General features: G+C 31.9%; 1 protein-coding gene across 1 annotated transcript; it reads left to right on the forward strand.

The window, feature by feature from the left end:
* Positions 1–2,864: 2,864 nt before the first annotated feature.
* Positions 2,865–17,228, forward strand: LOC117123483 (mRNA (2'-O-methyladenosine-N(6)-)-methyltransferase-like). The gene is made up of 15 exons (XM_033269423.1): positions 2,865–2,956; positions 3,933–4,311; positions 4,682–4,809; positions 6,545–6,699; positions 7,083–7,230; positions 9,366–9,449; positions 9,664–9,763; positions 10,098–10,260; positions 11,347–11,519; positions 11,686–11,772; positions 11,962–12,146; positions 12,255–12,348; positions 12,754–12,854; positions 13,238–13,312; positions 13,684–17,228. The coding sequence occupies exons 1-15, from the start codon at positions 2,952–2,954 to the stop codon at positions 14,114–14,116; spliced, it is 2,310 nt and encodes a 769-aa protein (XP_033125314.1). The 5' UTR covers positions 2,865–2,951; the 3' UTR covers positions 14,117–17,228.
* The last annotated feature ends 632 nt before the right edge of the window (positions 17,229–17,860 follow it).

A 17,860-nucleotide genomic window follows, 5' to 3' on the forward strand; every position in this document is an offset into this window, starting at 1 on the left:
TGTTTCAATTTGTCTCTTATTTGAAGTTAATAATTAATATTATCCTTTTAAAAAAGGAATACAATATTTTTTTTAAAAGTCTTTCATACAGTCTTTCTTGATAAATAACCCCCGTATGTTATCTAGGGCCTCCATAGCTCTACTGAAATTGTGACATGTTGGATGAGACTGATAGCCCAAACCACACCCTTCAAACCATCAAAATGATTATGAACTTGCCTTTATGCTACCGGAGTCGAGGTTAAACCCTGACTCCACAAGAACTCGAGTTCTCATAGGATATGCCTACCTCAATGCCTCAATTTTATAAATACAGTTAAATTTTGCTTCAGTGTAATGATTTGTCAACATAATTCTACCGTAGGAAAGTCAAGTAAATGGCATATAATGAATCCAGTTTTTGTAAATATTCGTGTACTCTGAATTGGCTTTCTTGCTGGGCCATTTACGTGTATTTCTACATTGTTGTGGCTTAGTTCTCGCTTGTAACAATTACTCCTACTTATATAGGCTCGTTCTTTTGTGTTGAGACCTAAGTAAAATATAATTATTGATTGAATCATGGAGTTCTTTTGTTATAAGGGACAAACAATGGAAATGCGTGACCACGCCTCTTCAACAAAGATTTCATTCTTTGAATGCATTTCGAGTCAAGTAAGTTTACAGTATTTTATAACAGAAATCCAAGTTGTCAAATTATAAAAATACCCTACTAAGGTTAACTAATAGACAAACTGAGGAAAAACTAGGTAAATAAATATAAAATAGGCCTAAGTAATTTCCATTAAGAGAATGCAGCAACAGCGCAGTTAAGTCTCACACTAGTGGGCGCACTGTATCGCAAGCAATGCTACCAGTCGTAGCGTCATTGCCGACTCGTTTAAATTTCTCTCGTGTGAACTCAAGCTAACCGTGCTAACCACTGTGTGTCCGCCGAACCATGGAGATCGAATTCAGTGTCTCTGGTTCTAAACATGTGAGGTGCTATTCACAGCTATTATAAACTACGATGAGATATCATACTTTGGCTTTTTGAAGGCCTCAACTCGTTGAAGACCAAGTAAGTTAAATCTGTTCCTTGGTTAAATTAAAATGTTAATATAGAGATAAGTACTCTTATTAATGTAGTTATGCGCCTTTCAGGATGGCAGTATAAAATATTATAACATCTTTTTCTTAAAGTAATATGCCTATCATAAAGAAATACACCAGACAGTGCATTAGGCATGACCGAATCGATGCGTTTGGTTTTATACCTAAATACAAGTCGTTTGTGAACGAAAATCATCTAAAGTTTTCAATTCAGGTTTTCTTTTAAGGAAGTAAATTATTATTGCTATAATATTGCCTACGTTTTAAAACTTCATGTGTGTATATTATAATGCAATATATAGGCTGGTCTTCAATGTCTCTCTTCCTTCATCACTAAAAAAAAATTACGGAAACATTTTAGCCATCAAATGATGGCACAGTTCGAATGTGTACAAAAATTAATGAAGAAAATCTCTGTTGACACCCAAACACCTCCATACGTGAATTGATTATGTATTTAAATTTTAAAACATAAAATAATATTCCTGCAATGAGGTCACACGGTGCATATATGCACATCAGATTATATTGAATTTTAATTGTTAATATTTTTCCCTATTTTAGTCTGTATTAACTTTTTTGAAACTCTTTGTTATTTGATTTTATTGTTGATGTTAATATACTGAATAAAGTCAAGTCAAGTTATGCAATCGCTATACCAAAACCCCCGCTGGAAATGTATAGCACACTTTGTAAAAGATTTAAATAAATAGGCCTACAAAATACAACATACCGTACTTGCGCGACGGGCGCTTAAAATATTTCGGCTCTTTTTAAGGGGCGCTTATTCAAACGGGGAGCTTATGAAAATAAAGTGGAAATTGAGAGGACGCTTATGGAAATAGATGAAAATTGAAGGGGTGCTTATGGGAAATTGGAAATTCAAGGGGAACTTTTTTTTTTTAAATCAAAGATAAACGAATGGTTTGGTGAAGAAAAGGTAATCGTCGAGAGAACCTGTCTCATAATGACAAGAATGTTGGGGGTATTAATACACAACAGATGAAATTACTGGTGGTGGTTGTATAGCGTGTTGGCAATCTCTGCCAATTCAGATTAGCAGGATCATTGCAGACGTTAAGGGACGCTTATTCAAACGGGGCGCTTATTCGCGCGAGTACAGTAACAGGACCTACTCGGTAATTATGTACGTATTATTAAATCAATACATAAAAGTACCGAGTACTGGTATGTTTTATTTTGTAGTAGGCCTACCCGGTACTTGTACTTTTATGCATTAAATCAATATGTGCCCTGTATATAAAATCATTATACAGTATTTGTTATTTGGATTTAAAAAAAATATCGTTCACGTTATGGGTGTACATTGTAAATTATTGTTTAGTTATAATTAATTGATTATTTTGAATATTCTTGTTTTAAATTTCAATCTTTGTAACAATGCTCTGTTGGCGAGTAGCGACACGATAACAATAAGCTGAAGAAATTGTAAGTGCCGAAAAGTCACGTTTTCAAACAACAGTCTTTTTTTTAAATTATTATTAATAATTATTGTAAGTTTATCGTAGTAGAATATTTTTAATTAATCAAAGGGAGTTGTTTTTAAAGCAAATATAAGTATCTTTCGTCTAATTCTTAGCAATAGGAGCTTTTGATGAGAAATACAAATACTGTACACCAATTCAAGGAGGTACTAATTATTAGGCTATACCCAACTCAGAGACTGACATGTGACTACAAATTTTAAAACGCGAGCTGAATTTGTAACTCTAGATGGCGTTTTTGCATAATTTCCCATCATGCAATTGTGTGACAGGCGAGATGGCGTCCATTTTGGGTAGAGTACACTGAAATTTTCCAGAGAATTTCTTCACTGAAATACGCTTATACTATCGCCTATGAGGTATAATATGATATAATTTCATGCTATGAATTTCTATGTTTCTTGCTTGCTATTGCAAACATGCTAGAATGACCTAGTTATAGCATAAACTTTCTCTAAATGTTAGGCTCCAATTGTTTACATCTTTGTATTTTTACAAACGCGCTGAATGGCTATTCGCCTGGGTGCGTACTGAATGGATTGATTTGTTGAGCTTGTGAAATTGAATACACAATTTATAATTGCATGTTTCCTTCGCAGTTGTTTTATTCACATCGTGCCTGATGGAAATTTAAGCTTAAAATCAGAGCTCATTCGTGGCAATAGGCCTATAACATTAAATGCAATCATATTCCATAATAAAAATGGGGTTTTTTTTAGCCTTACTTTTACTATAGGCTAGTTGTACATGGCATATTATATATTAATAATGCTAGGTTGCTTCCCTTTGACAAAACAGGGAGTGATGGTACTTGTACATGTCTAAGCCTGAACTAGGCTAACCCTAGGCCTAGTTATATATCTAGGAGTGATAGTTCTACCTTTGTAAGTAGGACCCTTCTCTACCCTAGTTACAAAGTTAGTCCAACAACAATGGTGTTATGTGATCCAGAGGCTTTGCATGCACATCTACAGTACATGGGATATGTATTGGAAAAATAAGGACTTATTTTTATCATCATAGGTAAATGAAATTCATTCAGTTCATTTTGTGTTAATGTTAAGATTGGAGCATTTGATGGTGATATTTTTACAGTTTCTCAAACAGAAATGTTGGATCCTCACACTTCAGTACTTGATTCTGTGCATACTGCATCATGCATAGTTTTTTTAAAACATTTTTTTTGACCAAAATTCTTGACTAACAAGTTGGTCTAAAGGGTAATCAAAATTTAATATTTACAGTAATTTCAATTTTTTTTAATTTTCAGGTTATTATTTGTGTAGTATAAAAGAAGTGAAAGATGAAATGATGAAATTTCTGTTACTACCCTAGAACAAAATTGCATACCATGGAGAAGCAAATATATAACAACATGGGAAAAGTTCCTAACCCGATTATGACTGGAACACCTCCACGGGCAGATCACAATAAAGTTGCACATCATTTTCTACCACGTACCCCTATAAATCCAGTTCCAGGACCAAATGGCGGTACTAACCATCATCCTTTGATCGTAAACCATCCAATGCCATCGCCGCAGCCACAGACGCCACAAAGTCCTGATCGTGTTCACAACCTACCTGTTGAACTTTTGGAGGCAGGCTGGAGAAGGTTCTGGAGTAGACGAGAAGGCCGGGAATACTTTTATAATAAATTCACAGGAAAGAATACATGGGATATGCCAGTATTGGGATCGTCACCGCCAAGCTTTGTAAGTCCGCTTTTTATTGTCATTATTTTTATTAAATACTAATTGAGAAATAAATTGGAAAACTGCATTTTATAGTTTAAAATAATTTGTATTTTTGTAAACTTAAGGTACAGTAAGTATTAGAACTAATATTCTTAATCAAAGTATTTTATCTGATTACATGATTTTTGTATATCACTTTAATATAGATACAACCTGATATCAACAATGAAAACTGTAATAGAACAATGAATATTGCATACTATTTAATGTAATGAGAATCTTCATTAAAGGATTGGCAAAAATGTCAGTTTTCATATTGATAATGATATACAAAGGCCTGAAAGCACTGGATCCTTCTGATCTCAAAATTATGTTGATTTCACTTCAGCATGATCCATTGGGAATACAGACGGATAACCCAGGCAGTGCTCCTGGTCAGGCTGGAATGAGGCGGACAACGTCCATGGACGAACACCCACTCAGCCCTACTGCCATGACAGTCATGAATTTCAGAGGGTACGCATAAATTACAATAATATACCCTTCCCTTTGTTGTACTGTAGGTGCATCAGTTTTTTCAGATGATGGTGGAGATATCCTGCTGAAAATTTTATATAGTTACATATAGTTATATTTTATTTTTGTATTATATTGTTTAAGCATTATACTATGTTGACCCAAATACTGTATTTGAATTGTTCTGTTTTTTGTATGTTATCTTGTTTTAATTTGTAGCTGTGGATAGTTTAGTGTTCTCCAACACTATTCTCCCCATTTTTACTTGAATGGTATGTCCAATGGTCTGCTTGATCACAGTTGGTGTCCCATGGTGACAATGTTTTTATATATGTTTGTTGAATTACAGTGTCACCTTAAGTGTCATCAATGCATGTTGTCATGAATTGCATTCACGTTGAAGATATACGGTACTGCTACAGTACTACCTGAAAAATATATTTTTAAAAAGCCTCAAAAATTAAAATATTTTAAAGTTATCAACATAACTATTTTTAAAAATTCAGTTTTTACTGATTTGTTGTAGGCAATTTACTACAAAAGATCTTTACATTTTATGCCAGTATGAAAATGGTCCAGTATACAGTATGCAGACTATCAGAATAATAATATTGCTAACACTGTTTTAATTTTCAAGGAAAAGTGTTTGCAGTTACTAATTATAATTTACTACTATATATTGAAATAAAAGTGAAAATAAATTATTCAGTTTTCTAGTTAATACTGTATTAGATGCAAGTAGCTGTATATCTTTAATTGTATTTACACCTGTTTTCAAAAATGATTATCTTTGTTCTTCATATATTACAATAAAGTTTTACTTTAATCAATGCCATTTTATTCACCTGGACTGTTTGAGCAATCTGCATGTAGTGTATTTTAGTAGAATATGTTTTGCAGAATTTCCTAAGTGGGTTTTAAAGCCAGGCTCCAGGGAAAAAAATTTGAATTTAGAACCTGGTAAAAGGGGTATAAAAACCCTTTTTCCACCTTTTTTTCCCAGTTATTAAATGTACAAAAATATGTACCTTATTAAACGTTCCCCAGTTTTTTGTCTTAAAATAATCAAATATTTATCAAAAAAGAAATTTCCTCTGAAGCTTGGCTTTAAATAGTAGGCCTAATATTTGGTGTTATGACTTTTATTACAACTATAAATTTCAATTCGATTTTATCATTTTATTGCAATGTAGTAAAAAAACCCCTTAATTACATCCTTAGTGCTGTACAGTAAACATCATTCACTTCGTTAAAATTGCAATTAAGACTTTATATTTTTTTGTTTCTACATTTTTTATATTTATATACAGTATATTTATATAGTTTATTGTTTCAATTCTGCAATTGGCAACTTTCGTTGCTGTAGAATTTGAACAAATAAAATAAGAAATAAAATTAAAATTAAATTGACATACTGTAATGATACAGTTTCAGTTACAGTTTCTGATTTTATTTCGATAAAATTGTACATTTAAACTAAATAATTGTGTTGCTTTTAGTTTTAGGCATAATTACATGGGTTAACACATCAACAATTTCAAAAAGTGAAATTTATAAGGTGAAAACTGGCTCAGTTATTTTCCCAAATCTAGGTAGTTTCTCTGACTATGAATGCTGCCCTCAATGCCCAATGCCTTGGACCTAGAGCAAAGGATCATAACACTAATACAAAGTCTAATACAAGCTAAATAACTTAAATAAAAACAACATGTAAATCATTTATATCTTATGTTAGTCATTCATGGGATTTCACTTTATCAACTAATGCTGTCATCTATGAGAGACTGCCTTCGCTGATGGTACCACCACACAATGACATTGAATTATTACGTGCTAGGTTAACAGATAAACTGAGGCAGCACTATGAGGAGTTGTGCAAGTCCAGAGAAGGTAAGTTTAGTAGCCTCAACAACTCTTGTGCAAATTATTGCCACATTAATGGACTAGTTTTTTTTGTTATACTACAAAATAATAATTCAAAAAAGAGTGCATTAGTATAAATATAAACAATAATTTAATAATAACTGTTAGTGTTCCTCTGCAAGCACTTTTAAATGGTGTATTTTTTTATTTGTAAGAATTCAATGAAAATATGCTGATTAAACATTTTTTTTTTCCATTTCTCGTAACAGCAAATTTTGTGTACTTTTTTTTAAGTAAAAACATGTTACAGAAAGTACTATATTTTTTGGGTTTTTTGTAATAAGAGTTGCCGCATGTTTTGTGTAGAGGTAAAAGAAATGTAAAGTAATTTATTGGCTCTATGATTTCAGGAGTGGATGCACCAGCAGAATCTTTCAATGTTTGGTTGTTAGAAAGGATATTTAAAGACAAGGGCAATGACCCTATGCTGCCCTCAGACTGTGACCCTGCTGTATCATCAGTGTTATTTGAAGAAATTATGAATGAGATACCAATCAGGTGAGACTTTAGGATCAGGGCATTGAACAACACTTTACATGTATTGTATTTGATTAATTCTAGGGCTAGGCCTTGTAATAGTAACCATCATCACTGATATCAAGCATTTTCATAAAATAACTTCTGGGCAATTCCATGCAAAACAGGACATGGCACCTAAATTTTTAAAATAGTGGTATCCTACCAAATTTGGTATCAAATTAAAGATGGAATTCTGAACTTTCATGAAATGGTCTTTGTTTTCAAGTTTTTATACTCACTTAAATTTTACATAAGAAATACAATTAATATTATTTTTTCCCAAAAAAATGAATAAAATAGGCCAACTTTTAGAGTGTTTAATTTATGCTCTTTAACATACATTACCAACATAACTGATTGGATTAGTAATTATTAACATTATATGTGGTATATTCATGAATTTATTTTATTTTGCGTACTTCGTTCCGCTACAGCGACTTGGCAATGAACTACCATATAAAATGTCCCGAAGTTACCAAAAAAGTAATATTTTTTTTTATTTCTCAAAAATTACTTAACAAAATAAAAGAAAATTTATTATTCAAATCATAAGCATATATGTGAACAACATAAACATGAATTTAAAAAAAAAATTATTTCGTTTACAAATTATAGCAATTTAAAAAGTGTCCTGACGTTACTTTTTTGGTAACTTTGTGACGGTAACACTGTGACATCCTATTTAAATGCACAGGGGACAATTCCATGGTAACTTACAAAATTTTAGACTTTATGTGCATACAATATATATAATTTATTCAACAATCAACAAATCACAGTTACACATTGTACTTGCTACTGCTACCTACATTTTTATTGGAAAAAAAACCTTAAATATCCACAAGCATATATTAAATATGAATTTTATTGTGTCCGATAACTTCAGAACATGAATTGGGATAGAGTTTTAACTTAGTTTTTTAAATATAAAAGTCTGTAAAAAAAGCATACACTTTTTTGATGCAGAATGCACTGAAGAGATATTTAGCTTTAATATGATATCCTTAATACAAATATATTGCAATGACTTATATTAATATAATAATCATTTTAAAAAATCATGTGACATGGACTAGCTATAATTAATCAGTAATTTATACCTAATTGTTTATTTTTGTATACGCACTTGTTTGTAGAGTTCAGAAACAGTGATACAGTAAAACCTCGAATTGAAGCCCTGGGCTTCTTTTTTTTTTGCAAACTTTGGATGGGCTTCTTTTCGAGGCCACTTTTGCAAAGTAAAAAAGGGGGACTTCTTTTCAAAATATATGCTGTAAATTTTCGGAATTAGTGCTATAAAACAATAAATAGGGCCACTGAACATCAATCTGTATCATGGAGTGTATAAACAAGCGTGTTTTTAATTTATTTAGCTTCTTTGAAATTTATGTACAGTGTACGTACTGTATTAATACTATCATATACTGTACTAATACTATCATATACTAAAAGCAGCCTATGTTATCTTGAAAAGAAGCCCATGGGCTTCAATTATTAAGCCCATTGGGCTTCAATTTGAGGTTTTATGGTATCTCATTGCAAGAAATTTTGAATTTTGTAGTTTTATATTATCGGTTTTTTTTTAATGCATTCAAGTTTTTTTTTTTTCTAGTAATAAAATATTGTTGTTGACACTCTTCAATAAACATAAAATATATATAATAATTATACAGTATAATTTTTGTTTTTATTATTTTTATTCAGGAGTGGATGCACCAGCAGAATCTTTCAATGTTTGGTTGTTAGAAAGGATATTTAAAGACAAGGGCAATGACCCTATGCTGCCCTCAGACTGTGACCCTGCTGTATCATCAGTGTTATTTGAAGAAATTATGAATGAGATACCAATCAGGTGAGACTTCAGGAACAGGGCATTGAACAACATTTTACATGTATTGTATTTGATTAATTCTAGGGCTAGGCCTTGTAATAGTAACCATCACCACTGATATCAAGCATTTTCATAAAATAACTTCTGAGAGATTTTATCCAAGTCGGGCTTAAATGTCTCAATAACTGTATGTAGCATGGGATTTCTACCTTTTAGTATGATTTAGTTTTGTTTACAAAGTTGGCAGTTTCATTTAGTCTATAAATTTTCTTAATCTGATCAGGTTGGTTCGAGTACGTTATTTAGTAGATGCAAGACAACAGTTGGTTCGCTATGCTGAAGCTGCTAAAAAGATGGTTGAGTCAAGGTAAATATTTTTCACTACAGTATGATAATTTGGTAGTTAATAGCTAATTTGACAGTTGTTGGTTTATGTGTGTATTGCTTTAATAATTTGGTCAAATAAATAGTTTTTCTGCTTGAATTTAATCAACAAATGCCTGCCATATATAAATATTACTCTTTACATATTCACAGTGTGTTATTCCATTTTTAACCGTCTGCTTTTTTCCCTTCACTAGAAATGTACCACCAGAGAGCAGGAAGGTTGTGAAATGGCAATGTGAAGATGTTATTAATTGGATCAGAAGACAGCCTTATTGTAGTCTAGATATGTATAAGGTAATCCACAGAAACTATTAACAGTGTGCCCCTTACTAGCTAGCTACTCTGGCGGAACTGAATGTGTGTTTCATAGGGGTTTGATCAAATGATGGGGGAAATAATACAAGTGCTTAGAAGCCTTGTTGGCTTGATGTGTTTGAGGCTAACATTATTATTAACAAGATATTTTATTTCCCAACACAAGGCAAATACCATTCTAGATACGTATTGCATCAACAAATATATTAATAAAGTAGATTTGGTTAATGCTAAGGAAATAAATTAACCGTGTGCTTTACAGTGATTAAAATCATTTAATAACAAAGTTTCTGAAATGCTGCCAATTTTCCAGGAACGGCTTGAACATTTAAAGAAGCAGTGCGGTGCGCATGTTGTTACTGCAGCTAAACCTTCAGTGGAAGGGATCTGCACAAAACTGTACAACCAATCAAAGGAAGCTGTTAAGAAAATCAATGAGAAACAATGGGAGATATTGAAAGAGCACCACATAGCAGGTAAAAAGTTAATAGATGCACTACATTTTTTTTTCTTTTATTAAGCGCTATTTACGTAGCGCTTTGACATATTACAACAAAATTTAAACAATACACATCAATATCAAACATAAATGAAAACATACAGCGAAAAATCGCACAGTTTCATTTTCAGGTCCCCCGTGGATGTCGCCAGGCATTTTAATTAAAGTTGTAAATGTAATTTAAGGCTTTTTTTAAATGAATCGAGTGTACTTGATATAATTATATAAAGTATAAATAATAATAGTAATTACTTCTGTCCAAAGGTTCTGAAGAGGTAAGGCCAACACACTATTACTGCAGATACACCAATACTATCACATAATATACAATATTAATTCAGTGATATACCTAATGACATGTTTACCTCAGATTTTGTATTATTATTATTAGGCAAGACTTTTTTTATACTTTGCTTAGCAAACCTGCTGCCTCCAATAATGTTCTATTTTTGCTGTAGTTTTATTTTTGGCCAATTAGCACACCTGCACCACCATAAAGGAAATTTTTAAAGAAATTTATAGTTTTTCTTTATTTTTATTATGCTTGCCACTGCCTTGAAATCTAATTATATAAATTTGAAGCATTTAACCATCCCATTACTGCAGCGTTTACATTCACCAATGAAATTTTATTTTCTCCTCTGTCTGCATGTTTTTGGCAAAATTTTTTGCTAAATAAGAAAACAAAATTTTCTTTTTTTTTTCTGTCCTCCTGTGATGATGTTAAAAAAAAAAAATAAGCAAAACAACGTATAAAAAATGTCTCTCACTTTAACATTGTCTGATTTTATTTTTAACTTATTTTATTTTCAAGGTATAACAAGGTATAAAAACAAGATATAAAAAGTGTCTTGCTGTAACATTGTCTGATTTTACTTTAACTTATTTTATTTTCTCCTCTGTCTGGATGTTTTTGGCAAAACTCTTTGCTAAATAAGTAGAGAACATTTTATTTTAATTTTTTTTTCTGTCCTGTGATGTTTTAAAAAAAATGTAAGTTTGTGAAACAAGGTATAAAAATTGCCTCGCTTTAACATTGTCTGATTTTATTTCTAACTTCTAGAACCTCCATCTTTGAAACCACCTGCTGTGCGGAAGGTCAACTGCTACCCAGTACAGTTAGTAATACCGAGTCCTAGACTTCCCACGGTGGAGTTCAGCCGAGATCCCGGAATCACTAGATTACGGTATAAAGGTGAAATGATAGAAGTTAATGCAAGCTATATACAGAAACTTGTGAGTTAGTCAGTTATTTTCATTATTAATATTTAAGTTGACTCCAAATATCAAAGATTCATTGGTTCTTTAACATCAGATAAATATTAAGGAGTTGAGATGTAACATTTACATATAGATTTTGCATTTGTCTTATAATATAATATATCAATGATTAAATTTACAGGATCAACTATACCGGTTAAATTGTCACGATGACAAATCATTACATAACTTCCCCCAGAGAACATGGTGCTTGCTGAGACGATATCAGGTATGGCAAATTTGAATACAAAGTGTTTGGAACTGTTAATATGTGTAAAGTTAATATTTCAAAATTTTGTTTCAAATTATACCGTGTGTTACATACGACTTCATGTATGTTGTTTAATACATATATCTATGTAACATATTTCTGTCAATGTCCAACGATCAAGATAAGTAACAATATTTATATTTTTAGACTTTCTTTGGATTAAGTCGTATTGAAGGGGAGTTTTTGCAGAGGTCGTTGCCTGTGCCCGTCATGCGAGTCTTACAGGAACAGTTTGGCGTGACGTTTGAATGCTTTGCTTCACCTTTGAACTGTTACTTCAAACAGTATTGCTCCCTCTTTCTTGATACAGATGGGTACTTCGGCTCAAGGGGGTAAGTAATATCAATAGGATAGCAATTCTAAGTAATATTAATACAATTACATATAACATTAAGAAATTTATATTAATTAATATTTTTAATTATATTAACATCTTATAGGCCTTTTCAAGATTTCCGACCCATTAGTGGATCTTTCCAGGCCTTCCCACCACCTTGTGATGCAGCAATAGAAGCCATGGTGAAGCATGTGGAGGTAAGCGTACATAGAAACGTACTACAATGAGGCGCATAATGCCTATGCACTCTTGTGCAGTAGTTTCCCCAACCCATGGCAGACCCTTTAGGCCATGAAGAGGTCTTCACCCATAGAAGTTATCAAATAAAAAAATAGGTGTACAGTAATAATAATTAATTTTATTATTATTTCCTCACTATGGAGAATGACCAAGTCAACTTTATTTTATTTATTTATTCAAATTCTCTTGGCAGAAATGACACTTCTAAAAACATATAAAAACATTGGCAATGAAGGGAAAGGCTAACAGGTGAAATACACCTCTGAAATAGCCAGTCCCTGTATTGCACATTCAGGTTTAATATCATTACACACTACACAATATATGTTTTTAAATTGTTATGATTGGTATGTAAATTGCAGATGTTATTGGAGAAGACAGGAGAGCCATTATCATTTGTCATCTTCTTACCGGACCAACGAAAGAGTTCTAATCCTGTAGTTGACAAGATGGGAAAAAGCGAGTAAGTGTGTCTTTAAATTTATTTATGTACAACTCGCAAAAGCGGCAACCCCGCACTTAACTAATACAACTCTATACTTAAATTCAAAAGATTAGTTTATATAACAGTACAATTTCACAAAATAATACATATATAGTAATTGCAATTTAAAGATTAAATATAAGTCTTAGGTTTAAATTAATCTTTTGCAAAATAAAAAAAATAGCCATTATTAAGATTCTGGAAGAATTGCTTGAGCCTACATCAAAGAGGTTTGTGAGTAAAATTACTAACAAAAGATATACGGAGTAATAATGGAAGTTTCTTCAATCACAATCCCTAATCCTGAATGTTTGATACTGCTTCTAAGTTATTAATGTATTCATTTCTTTTTTAATTTTAAGGTTCAAGAGAAAACATATTGTGGTTCCAGGATACGAACATGAGTTCCGTCATGGAATGCAACACTTTATTGATGAGTAAGTTCATTTTTTTTTTTTTAATTGGTGTTGTAGTTTGTTGGTTTATATACTCGCCCTCCAAGCCTACATTCCTGTGTTCAAATTCTGCAATCAATGAGATGTCCCTGCTCCCAATATGCCTCATATTCAGATTTTTCCTGTCTGTATCTGCCAAGTCACTGTTGGAATAGAATAGAAATAGTGAATAGTAATATAATCCCTTTACTAAATCAAGTTGTTTATAATTTTATCTCAAACCTGTTAACATTACTTTTAGCTTAAAAGTTATAATTCAATATTAAATTTCGTTATGACCATTCTGTTTTTTGAATAAAAAATTGTCCAAAACCAATGCAAAATGATTAACTGTTGTTATGTTATATTTTTAGGAGAGATTTATTCATCCGTTCAACTCAGGCGACTACGATATTCTTCCTGCAAAATGATACAGCATTTGAAAAGTGGCCACCAACCGATGAAAAACTCAAAGCATTAACCAACGCCTTTAAACCAGATGGATATGAAGCGGCCGTGAAGAGAAAAAATGAAGAAGAAATGGAGAGAAATAAACGACAAAAAAAAGACAGTGATGGAAAAGAGAAGGAATCGGCGAAAGAAGACTCCAAAGGAAAAGCCACTGAAGAAACAACCAATAATAAAGATCATGAATATCATCGAAGTCAGTCTGAACGCGACGATAGTCGGTTGCCTAATTCAGATAAAGGACACGGTAATCGGCGAATGAGTGAAGGAGAGGTTTTGAAGTATAATCAGCATGACGATAGGAAATACCATCCAGGAAATGGGCACGACAAGCACTAACATGGCGATTGCAAAGCATGATGGGTTTGCAGTCCGTATTCTTGGTAACCGTCTCACCTTCAAGCAATTTGAATCTAATCGTTAAGTATTTAAAATAGTGGATATATCTTCCACAACTTTTTTGTATTGTGTTGTTATAAGATCATATCTCATTTGCCCATTTTTAATAAAGAGTATTCTTATGTTTGAATTACTGTCATTAATACTATATTATTACTATTAAACTCAAATTCATGTTTTTGAAAGAAACTATAAATATTTAAAAAAAACAACCTTTTGCCTTGTTATAGTGATACAACAATTTTTTTTGTATGGTTATTGAAACGAAAGTTTATCGTACACACAATTATTATTTATTTCTCATGGTATTTTATAAATCTAGTAATGGACTGCTTCAGATTTTTTCATTGTTGCAAATGTTCGTTTGATATTTTAATTTAAAAATAACCTGGAATAATTCATCAATGGATTTGAATTTAAAGTAAACTTGTGTTTTATAATTACAGTAGAACCCCTATTAAGAGGAATCATTCGAGACTAAAAAATAGGTGTTCCCTGAATGGGGGTTGGCCGTAGTGTTTAATGATATATTTTCTCTTTTTGAGTGTTCCTTAATAGGAGTGTCCCGTTAATATGGTTGTCCTAAAGGAGGGGTTCTACTGTACTTCTATGATACCAGTCCATGAATATAAGCAATTTATAGAGCAATTTGACTGCTGTTAGCTAAGTTTTAGATCAAAGTATTTTTGAAAATACTTAATTTATGTGCACCTGAATAATAAATATAAAGATTTATAAAATGTTGTTTAGCAACTTTACATTTTGATTGGTGAGATAATTGCAACAACAGTCTTGGTTCCAAGACATTTTTACTTGGATAGATATAGTTATCAATATGATTGATAAAACATTAGTTAGTCTAGATGGATATTATATTACATTCATGATGTAGTATAGCATTGGCACTAGTATGTATAATAATCAATGGAAATAGTAGTTTTCTCAATGATCATGGTATATCCTCACTATTAAATGAGATGTGCATGTTGTATGTTTTATCTTGAAATGTATATTATTCCTGTAAAGAAAAGATGATTAATTCTTGTAAATATTGTACCAGATCTTCATCATAGGTTATTTGTGAATGTATCGGTATGCATGTAAATAATAGATAAATTTTTAATTACAAATACAAACTTACAATAAAGTAGAGTAGGAATATCTCCCTCCCCCCATTCTATAATACTGTAAATGACTAAAGATTTAACTAATTTTAATGTGGGATGAAAATACAATTATTGATTAGGAATATAAAATGACTATTACAATTTTTTTTAGATGTTATAATAATAGTCTTGAGACTTTTTTTTTTTTATTACATTGTAGTAATGAGATATTTCTAGGTAATTGGATGTTGTTAACTCATGTACAGTAATAAATTTGGTTGTTTCATTTGTGAGACAAGATCTGGTGCTGCTTTTTATTAAAATTTAATTAAATATTTCGATAATAATCAAGCATAGATTCTCTGCTGTGTTGTGGGGTATATTAAATATTCCTTTTAGAATTAACAGGCAAAATTGCATGTTTTCACACATATTTTGTAATTTTTTTAGTAATTTCGTTTTAGTGCTCCTTCCGTTTAGGAATAAGATATTTAATTATCTGTTTAAATGTTTTTCAGAATCTTTTATTGGACGCTTACAACATATTGTTGCCATAGTAATGTTTGTATTGTTTTTAATTTTGGTCAATTCTAAAACAACATTAATGAGACATTTTCTTTAGATATTCTCCTATATCTGTTCCCTTTTCCTATTGTTTTTACAGCTTTTTTTTAACGAATTTTACTTAGCCTAAGTGTATACTACTAAGGGAAACGAAATTAGTTTTCAAAATGAATTTAATGTTATGTAAGTTTTTAGAGTGTAAATATTGTATAAAGAGGACTGTTTTGATATATATATTCACATAGAATTGTGCTTGCCATTGTGAACGTTAGAATTATACTGCACTCTGCTACGCCTGTATCACCTCTACCCTTGAACATAAGTTAACCTGGAGACACCGTGTAGTGATCGTCGGCCAACGAATCCGTCTTTGCACTCTGAGCGCTTGATGATGCTATCTGCCAATTTTCGTTGGCTGTCTGAGCAGACAATCATTTATGCACGCCTTATCGCTTTGTTTTCCGTGGAACCATGTTGGTCGTGACCGTCGGTGCATAGTACGCTCAGCTTTATATTAATGTCCCCGCTAGACGCCAAAATCGAATACTACCATTTAAATCAGCAATACTGTTAGCTATGTGAAAATGTAGCTGCAGAAAAATTTTCATTGCGTTGCATGTGCTTATGTATTGGTAATATAATGGGAAGGACCCAGTTGCCAGTTTTACACAATAAACTATTTATTCAGAACATTTTTATATAGGTTTCTCATCTTATATGTATATTGTGGGTACATGTACTTGAAAATATGTTAATTGTATGTTTCTACAAATGTTTGCATTTGCTAATTGTAATTGTTATGCATTTTATTATCGAGCTTAATATAATAGATGGAAAACATCCAATGAAAGATGGTTTAATGTTTAACCCAGGTTTAATTATCAATTGATTGGTTGATTAGTTTGTCTTATTTAATGCATATCAATTCAATTATAGTTTCTATTTCATAATGTATCCGATTGCTTAATTTTGATTTCTTGTGGGCTGATAAATACTATGAGGGCGCTAGACTGATTGTTTAAAATATCCTTATAAACACATTCTCAAAAGGAGATTATGGACCTTTCCGCAAAGCACCGCACCTTGGATATTGCGGCTAAGGTCCCACGTAAACTTACATAAATATACGTGAGTTGATGACACAAGCTCGTCATCTTAGTGATGTTCTGATTGGTCAGTTAAGTTTGATTGACATGCCGGAAAGCCAGCTCTGCCTGCTGGTAATTTGTTATCGATTTTCCCACAGATTATTTTTGTGGGAGATTGTTTTCCATTTAATTTGTTTAGTTGACGGTTCCTAAATTATTGTTGGCGTACTTGTATTTAGATACATGATCAGATTTGAATTGAAAAAATACAATTAAAAAAAAGGACCGAACAAATATGTCGATGGTTTTATTCTCTGAAAACATTTGTGTTTATCTCAAAGTTCCATTTTATTTGGTGGTTATAAACATATCATTCAGATTTTTTTTTTTTTTTTGTCAAAAGGCCTAATAGTAACTTATTGAAGTTGTTCTTGGAGGCTCAGACTTTATAAGAACTTGCTGAAGTGACATGCATTTCCCTAGACTTTTACCTTACAAATGGCATCTTGATTGATTACCTACCGACAGTAATAATACGAACTTCAGTCGGTATTCTGATCTTCCCCTAGCAACAAAGAAACTGTAGCACGCTATACCGTAAATCAAATCTCTATTAATTTTGTAATTTCGTAATTCCGTAATTAATTATGTTGTACAGTACTTCTCTTCTACTCTTTGTATATCAACGTGTATCCACGTACCAATACTATTTGGAACTCCTTCCAGATATCTAACTAGCAAACAAGACAATTCAAGCGACATTTAAAAATAGGCTACTTATAGGAGCACGAGTATACTCCATAAACTAGGTAAAAATTACTCTGAACAGGTAGTCTATTATCGGACAATGTGCTATCTGCCATTGGTCATCTGTCAATGAGCAATTGCCAATTCTCTGATTAACTACATTCACATTGTACTTGGCA

The sequence above is a fragment of the Anneissia japonica genome, unplaced genomic scaffold, assembly GCF_011630105.1.
Source record: "Anneissia japonica isolate Jap-2015-1 unplaced genomic scaffold, ASM1163010v1 scaffold287717_len1600092_cov198, whole genome shotgun sequence".
NCBI classification, from domain to species: Eukaryota; Metazoa; Echinodermata; class Crinoidea; order Comatulida; family Comatulidae; genus Anneissia; species Anneissia japonica.

Bases quoted from the DNA above. Each gene is read 5' to 3' on its own strand.
- LOC117123483 (XM_033269423.1), top strand. The intron at 6,700-7,082 runs GTAAGTTTAGTA...CTATGATTTCAG, and splicing joins GTTGTGCAAGTCCAGAGAAG to GAGTGGATGCACCAGCAGAA. The intron at 12,147-12,254 runs GTAAGTAATATC...AACATCTTATAG, and splicing joins GGGTACTTCGGCTCAAGGGG to GCCTTTTCAAGATTTCCGAC.